General features: G+C 49.5%; 1 protein-coding gene across 1 annotated transcript; it reads right to left on the minus strand.

Moving 5' to 3' along the window:
• Nucleotides 1–4,550: 4,550 nt before the first annotated feature.
• LOC123067366 (uncharacterized) lies at nt 4,551–7,311 on the minus strand. The gene is made up of 3 exons (XM_044490190.1): nt 5,980–7,311; nt 4,902–4,966; nt 4,551–4,628 (listed from the first exon to the last, which is right to left on the minus strand). Exons 1-3 carry the CDS (start codon nt 7,124–7,126, stop codon nt 4,551–4,553), a joined length of 1,290 nt encoding a protein of 429 aa, XP_044346125.1. The 5' UTR covers nt 7,127–7,311.
• Between the last annotated feature and the right edge of the window lie 1,178 nt (nt 7,312–8,489).

The following is an 8,489-nucleotide window of genomic DNA, read 5'->3' on the forward strand; positions in this document are numbered from 1 at the left end:
CAAAGACGAGCATACCAAGCCCTTGGAGCCTGTTTCAACCCATATAGCGCCTTATCAAGCTTGCATACATATGAAGGAGCATTCTTACTCTCAAACCCAGGAGGTTGTTTCATGTACACTTCCTCTTCCAGAATACCATGGAGAAACGCGTTCTGAACATCAAGCTGTCTGAGACTCCATCCTCTGGAAACAGCAATGGATAGGACAAGACGAATGGTGGCAGCCTTTACCACTGGACTAAATGTGTCCTCATAGTCTATGACATATCTCTGTTTAAAACCTTTTGCTACTAGCCTAGCCTTATAACGATCAATAGTTCCATCAGCTTTTCTTTTAATCCTGAAAACCCACTTGCAATCAATTAAATTTTTACCTTGCTGTGGGGGGACCAAATGACATGTTTTGTTTTTCTTCAATGCCATATACTCTTCATTCATGGCTTTCTTCCACCTGTCATCACACAATGCTGCTTCAAGGGTGTTAGGTTCATCTGGTTCACCTGTGGAACAAACCATACCATACTTGGATATATGCTTGTAGTTGACAGGTTGAATTTTCCCTTGTTGAAGGCGTGTACGACGCGGCTATTGAGTACTCACATCTGCTGCCACAGAGGATCCCATAGTTTCCAAATCATTGGCTGGACCAGAACCCAAAAAGGATTCGGCAGCAGTAGCAGCAGCTCCACCAAGCAGCGTCGGATCTTCTGTGGTCGAAGCGCGAGGCGAGGCGCCTGAAGCAGCCACAGAGAATCCTGGAGCTGCCGTATCCACTCGGGTTTCCGCGCCGGTCGGATTTGCGCCTGGACCAGTGCCAGTTTCCGCGCCAGGGCCCGCGCCCTCCCTGGACCGCGTATTTGTACGCCGTTTGTAGGTCACCGGTTGGGTGGGGCGACGCGCAGCTTCTGGGCCACCCGGAGCCGGACAAGTGGAGGGCAACGATTGGCGCGGAGCGGGGGAGCCGGCGCAGCCAGCGGACGCGGCCCGCGTGTCTCCCGTGGGGCCGGCGCTGCGGGACTCGGGGGAGACCGCACGGTCGCCTGCGCCTGTCACGCCTGCGCCTGTCGCGTCGGGCTGTAATCCCGGAGCGGATCTGATTCGCTGCTCCTGGACGGATCCCGAGGAGGATCTGTCTCCTCTTGTGGGACACATAAAATATGGTCCATCTGAATTTTTTTCAACAGCAATTTCTTCATGGATTTCTCCTGTATCATCAACACAAGACTCATGCAGATCACTAGATGAGTTAGTCAATAATTGATCATCAATATTTTGCCCCCCTTGATCAAAACTAGTGAGATGAGAAGGCAGAAGAAGGATTTCTTTGCGAAGAAGAGCGCCAACATTGGGGTGAAGATTAGCAAAAGGGAATTTGGTTTCGTCGAATACGACGCCACGTGAGATATAAACCCGACCAGTGGAGACATCTAGACATTTGACACCTTTATGCTGGGCGCTATATCCTAGGAAGACACACTGTTTTGAACGAACATGAGTTTGCGATTGTTGTAGGAACGGAGGTTTGGCCAACATGCACACCCAAAGACTCGAAGAGATTTGTAGTCTGGTTTTGTGTGGAGAAGGCATTCTACCGGAGTTTCATTATGAATAACACGACTGGGTAGCATGTTGATAATATGAACGGCAGTGAGGAATGCTTCATCCCAAAATTTGAGAGGCATGGAGGCTCCTGCCAAGAGAGCAAGGCCTACCTCTACGATATGTCTATGCTTGTGTTCAGCTGAGCCGTTTTGTTGGTGAGTGTGTGGGCAGGATACTTGGTGAGAAATACCAAGGTTTTGGAAGAAGGAGTTCAACTTTTCGTACTCCCCCCCAGTCTGATTGGACAGCGATGATTTTGCTATCAAACTTGTGTTCAACAAGAGCTTGGAAGTTTTGAAAAACTTGAAACACATTTGACCTTCGTTTGAGAAGATAGATCCAAGAGAATTTACTGTAGTCATCAATGAAACTGACGTAGTACGTATGTCTACCAACAGAGTGTGGGGCTGGACCCCAAACATCAGAAAAAATAAGTTGGAGAGGTTTGGTAGAAACACTAGTAGAAACAGGGTATGGTAATTGATGACTTTTAGCTCGTTGACATGAATCACAAATTGTTTCAACGTGACGCTCACCAACAAACGGGAGCTTATTTTTCCTAAGCAATTTTTCAACTAAAGAAAAAGATGCATGTCCCAAACGATCGTGCCATCGTGTGGACATAAGCTTGATAGCACCACAAGCTTGTTTATTGAATCTTCTAAACTCTGGAATCAACGGATAGAGCCCTCGAACACATCTACCTCGATAGAGTATTTCCCTCATTGCCTGATCCTTGATCAAAAAGAAATAAGGGTGAAACTCTAGAAAAACATGATTATCGATGGCAATTCGATGAACAGAAAGAAGATTTTTATGTGCACTAGGGACATGAAAATTTTTCCTAAGATGTAGTTTGCGTCTAGGGGTACGAAATATTGAGTGACCAACATGACATATACTCATACCTTCTCCGCTAGCAGTGTGGATTTGATCCTTGCCGCGATATTTTTCCTTCATGGTCACCTTCTCGAGTTCATTGGTGATGTGGTTGGTGGCCCCACTGTCGACATACCAATTGGTGTCGACGCCGTAGGACCCATCAGCCGCCGCAGCGACTTTGTCATCATCCTGGGAATCATCATCGTCCTCTTCGTACCTGTACCAGCAATCCTTTGCTGTGTGTCCAGGTTTCCCACAGATCTGGCATCGTGGAGTGTCGGAGCGCATCCTGCCGTTGCCACGACCGCGACGGCCGCGACCCCTACCACCGGTGCGCTGAGGAGAGGAGCCACGGTCACTGCCGCCACCGTCGCCAGATCGCCCTTTGCAAGGAGGGCCACGTGAACGAGAGCCGCCACCCCTCCCACGAGACGCCATGTTGGATGAAGATTTGAAGCCGCCGCCGCCAAACGCGTGGTAATGAGCCACGCGCTGGTCGAAATTGAAGAGCATGGCGTAGAGTTCATCGAGTGAGACGGGGGTGACACGAGCGTCGAGAGCAGACACCAGAGGCTGGTAATCCGCGTGGAGCCCGTGGATGATGTAGGAGACTAGTTCGTCATCCTGGATGGCCTTGCCCGCCGCGGCTAGTTCATCTGCATATCCTCGCATAGCAGCAAAGTAAGAGGCAACCGAGAGATTACCCTTCTGCGCGTTGATGAGGGAGGTGCGGATGTTGTTGACGCGGCTCGCCAAGTGCGACGAGAACATGGCAGCAAGCGTCGTCCAGAGCGCGCTCTCCGTGGTGACCGTGGTCACCGTCACCAGAACCTCCTTTGTGAGGTTGGCCAGCAGGAAGCCAAGGACCTGCTGGTCCTCCCGGACCCAGAGAGGGTGGAGAGGGTTGGGTGATGAAGTCTCATTGCCTTCTTTGGTGGTGATGAGGAGCTTCGCCGGCTCCGGTGTGGTGCCGTCGACGTAGCCGTAGACGCCGGCGCCACGCAGTTGGGGGGTGATCTGCGTTCGCCATAGCACGTAGTTCGTGCGGGACAACTTCTCCGTGACCTGGCTATTGAGGTTTGAGGAGAAGGCACCGGAGGCAGAGGAGGAAGACATGGCTAGGCTTAGATGGATTCGATAGAAGCTTCGGATGGGAAAAGGAAGGCTCTGACTACCATGTGCGATAGCGGAAAACGTCTTTTCTCTCTCGAGGGACGTGGTTCACGTTATAGGGAGGGGACGCGACCCGAACGATCGATACAAAGAATCAGGAGATCGGTACAGATCAGGAGAGATTACTTGGAGAGGAGAGATAGAAGTAGTTACAGTTGTGATATGTTTAAATTACTAGCCAAATCTATCTCTAAACCTAACCACAGCCGAATACCTCCTGGTTGGGACCGAACACCTTCTGGTTGGGATCGTGACATGCAATGTTGTATTTAACAACCTCGGCATGTTGATAGTGCTAATTGCAGGAGCCTCCTACAAGTGGTCCGGCTAAAGTAAAACTTAAAGGAAACTAAGTTGCACAACAACCTGATGTCCAAAAACTCGCTCGCTCGGCAGAAATCACTGAGCTAACTCGGCAAAACCTCCACAATAACTAACCAGTAATGGGTAATGGACTGTGTCATATCTCACAGACTCGGATGAATTTTCGGAGACAGGCACGGCATCGAAGGCCAGAGCAGAACCTAACCTGACGGATCAACAAAGTTAACAGGAGATAGAAACAGAACATGAGCTTAACTGGAGTACTGCCTTAGTTCCACCCATAAACCCTTGGAACTGGAATACTGCCTTCAGTTCTGAAGCCAAGACGGTGGATCAAGCATGCACAGTGCTAAACTACAAAATCTAGTACTGAACTTCTCAACAAAACAGCGATCACCGAAACATTTCAGCCATCGCCAACCGGCCAGCGGTCACTCAGCATCAGAACCACCTGGTACTTCAATGTAGTATTACTTCCCCTACCTGAAACCAAGGAGAAGAAAACTTTAGCGTGCCATTCTGTAGTGAGCAGTGCAAGAGATATTTAATGTGGTATACGAACGCATACAACTAAATTGGCGTCACCTGAAGCTTCTTTTCAGATAATCGTACAGATTCCATCAACGTTGACTGTCTCCTTTGCAGAACCTTCAGAGGACAGAGCATAGTATATCAGTGAATGCATATAAGCTTCAGGCCATTTGGTCATGCAACTCTTGTTTTTTGGGTCACAAGCATCGGATAGATGTAAGAACTTGCTGAAGTAGCTAGGAGACTAATTTAGCTGATTCATTCAGCCTATTCAGTTGGCAATATACCTACCGTTGCCACAAATATGCAAACTGAAGGCAAACAAAGCAAATGAACAGGGGCACAAGCATTCTGATAATTATGACAAAACATTAAAATTGTAACACAAACTTCGCTAACAACAGTCATTTCGAAATTTGCATATAGATACACAGTGAAGCGCATCAGATAATCTTCTGAATGAAACCACAAAAGGTATACTTAATGGCAATCCAACTGAATATGCTCGCTCTATGCAGTATTTATGTCTAACAAGTAACAACTGACTCATTGTGCATAATTTGAAAACTCACTGTAACAAATCACCTACTATTATGCATATTTGCACGTCTTGAAAACATAAAAGCACATGATTATTATAAATACAGCATACTAGGTACAAGTAAGAGAGAGAATCCTGTGTTTAAAACAGCAAACACTTGTTGTATGGATTCCTGCAGACGACTTCTATCTATCAGAAACATGCTGCATTGCACAACTCAAGGAGGCACATGAAATCCATGGTACTGGAGGTGTCAGACCCATGCATCTAACAAAAGGCCTATCAATTAGCAACATCAACTACTCCTAAAAATCCTTTATAAGTAGAGAAGAGAACATCGGGGCAGTAAGAAGCCATGCATAGCCTAGCAGTACTATCCATAAAGAACTACAGGACTGGGGAATTCACATGCCCATGCCATACTTAATTACGGTGTATATATAGGGGGCTAGTGTTGAATACAGTGTCTTGCATTTACTGAGAAAAACATATACAATGACATGTAAAGCTGTGTAAACATCACTAAGCTTTTTGACAGATACAGAAATATATATAAACATCAATTTGAGAATACAAATGGAAACCCATAGAAAGCATATGCACACATCAATTTAAGCATAAAAATGTAGATAGGGCATATGCTTAGGCAATTTTTGGTGGAGTACATAATGTGCATCAGATCTTGTTTTGTAAATAAATAGTAAGCCATATACACATCACACACAGATAAGATCATGTAGCTAATCAAACAGGAGTAACTTACTAGCTGCAGCATCAACAAACACACAAGGTAAGCTATATATATATTAAACATTTGCATCTGTTCTCGGCAACGACTGGACTGTTAGCCCTTCTGCATTCCAGAAACGCAGCATTTCCAATCACTAACGAGGATCAAAGAGGGCGGGCAGTAGAATTAGCACACACCTGAGCAGAGAGAGAGACTGAGAGACGGTGGCAGCTGCCAGGCGTGAACGAAGCGGGAAGAGACGCCTTCGCACGGCGGCTCATCAACCAGCTCGTAGACCTCGCACCCCACGACCTTGCGAGCACGCACGTCGACGCCGATCAGGTGCTCGTCCTGGAAGAAGTAGACCACGTCGGGGTTGGTGGGATGGATGAGCGCGAGCACGGGGATCTTCCTCGGCAGACCAGTGGCCTTGTAGCTGGCGTCGTTGCAGATCTCCGCGAAGGTGGCCTCGCAGTCCAGCGTCCACTCGGTGGAGTACGGCGGATAGTCGGCGAGCGTCCAGACGCTGATCTGCGCGGCCCCGTTGCTGTTGCTGTTGCGGTACATGTCGACGAACCGCAGCTTGCCGGCGCTGACGCCGACGCAGCGGTACTTTTCGAGCAGCCCCCAGGCTACCCTGTACTTGAGCGCCGTGCCCTCGGGGAGCTTGACACGGGTGAGGACGGGGTCGTCGGCGAAGGGGTCGCAGGTGACGAGGCTCCAGGAGAGGTCGACCCACCAGAGCCTCCCGTAGCAGGAGACGACGCCGTCGGGGTTGTGCAGGCGGGCCGGAAGCGGGTAGGCGACTCTCTTGCTGACCCACTCCCCGACCTGCGACGAGAAGCGCAGGAGAACGGCCTTGTCGCTGCCGAAGACGGGCTGGAGCTCGGCGACCACGTAGCCCGCGCCGTCGGGGTAGGCGATGAGGCCGAGGTCGCCCTTGTAGGAGACGAGCTCGGGCGTGGGGAGTGGCAGGGCGGAGCCGGTGGCGGCGTGGAGCACGAAGTAGCCCGCGACGAACGGGAGCCAGCCGAACTGCTGGTGGCCGGGCTTGTCGATGACGGTGGGGCCCGTGGCGTGGCCCTGGTCGGCGTGGAGGAGGAGGAGGCCCGCGGAGGAGTCGGCGGCGAGGACGCAGGGGTAGCTGGCGCGAGTGGGGCGGGACGGGAAGATGCGCGGCGGGATGGTGAGGAGCGCGACGCGCGGGGGCGGCGGCAGCTCGAGGGAGAAGTCGGCGCTGCCCGGGCCCGGCGGGAGGGATGCGGCTGCGGCGGCGGCCGAGAGCACCCGCGGCACGCTGCCCAGGATGACCCACGGCGGCGTGGGCGACGTGGCCGACGCCATCTAGGCTAGGCTGGCTCGGCGCGGTGGCGGTGGTTCGTGCGCGGCGTATGTTGGTGGGGAGGTGTGGTGTGAAATGGTGGGGTGCCGTGCCCTGGTTGGCGACGGCGGTAGGGTTTTACGGTGGCGTTCGGGGCAGGCGAGGGAAGGCAGGCAGGGCCGGGTGGACTGAACCCGGCCTGGTCCTGCTCAACTGGTGGTGACGGTGAGACGATGGCCGAACGGCACGCGTCGGCTTTGGAACGTGCAAAGTGCAGCTGGTGCCGATCGGATGTTGGCACGGCTCCGGCTCGCAGGGCAGGGAGGCAGCATAAAAAGTAGGGAGGCTTTTGGGTTCGTCGGCTAGCGCGTGGCTGCGGCACAGAAAGCAGTTGGACTGCAGAGACCAGAGTCTGTTTTCATCCGGTCGCCAGCTCTTTTCTGTTGATAGGAGTATAACTAAATCATACTCGTAGTAATTACTAATGTTGCACTAGTTTACACCTTTTCTTCCACACTATGGAAGAATACAAGTTTTGTTCATGATATGGAAGATTACCAAGTTTTTTTTATTTGTTTTATTAAGACTTTATGTTTTTATTTTTGTTTATGGTTTGTTTCAGGTAACACCATTTATACGATTCTTTTTCTGAAATTTTATTTCCTGAATGACATTAGTTTTATTTTTGATAATCCTTTTATGTTTCTACATGGCTTCGTTTCCTGAAAATATAAAAAAAGTGAGTGTAATGGTTTTTTGTTTAATTTCCTCACCCATGCTGATAGTTGTGCATGCGATATCGGTTTGATACTGCAATCGTACGGCACTAATTAATTTTTTATTAACTTAAAATGAAATTCATTTTCAGTTAGTATAATTAAATCATAGTAATTATTAAAGTTGCACTAGTTTACGCTTGTTCTTGCACACTATGGGAGAGTACAAGTTTTGTCCATGGTTCGGAAGTGTACATGTTTTATTTATTTATTTTACGTTATACCAATGCCCTTAATTCATTCATCTTTGGATTCTTTATACTTTTTCTATTTATATTTTTTGTTTTTGTTTCAGGTAACACCATTTTCACGATACTTTCTTCTTCGATTGATTATTAGTTCTTTTATGTTTTTATATGTCTTTGTTTACCAATAAGAAAAAGTCACACTGGTAGAAAAAGAGGCTTCCGTCCAGCCCCATTAGTCGCGAAACTGTAGGAACCGCGACTAATGAAGTCTTTAGTCGCGGTTCGGCAGACGAACCGCGACCAAAGGCTTGGGCCAGGGCGCTCGGTGGCCAGCTGGTGCACGTGAGGGGCTTTAGTCGCGGTTGGCCAGGCCAACCGCGACTAAAGGTGCCCAAAGGCCTTTAGTCGCGGTTGGCCTGGCC

This window comes from Triticum aestivum, chromosome 3B, assembly GCF_018294505.1.
Source record: "Triticum aestivum cultivar Chinese Spring chromosome 3B, IWGSC CS RefSeq v2.1, whole genome shotgun sequence".
NCBI classification, from domain to species: Eukaryota; Viridiplantae; Streptophyta; class Magnoliopsida; order Poales; family Poaceae; genus Triticum; species Triticum aestivum.

What these genes read in the sequence shown, in the direction of transcription:
- LOC123067366 (XM_044490190.1), bottom strand. Translation starts at nt 7,126, where the DNA reads ATGGCGTCGGCCACGTCGCCCACGCCGCCGTGGGTCATCCTGGGCAGC. An exon ending in CAGTCTCTCTCTCTGCTCAG is followed by an intron (nt 4,967 to 5,979) that starts GTGTGTGCTAAT and finishes GGTTTCATTCAG; the next exon opens with AAGATTATCTGATGCGCTTC. An exon ending in AAATGACTGTTGTTAGCGAA is followed by an intron (nt 4,629 to 4,901) that starts GTTTGTGTTACA and finishes TGTCCTCTGAAG; the next exon opens with GTTCTGCAAAGGAGACAGTC.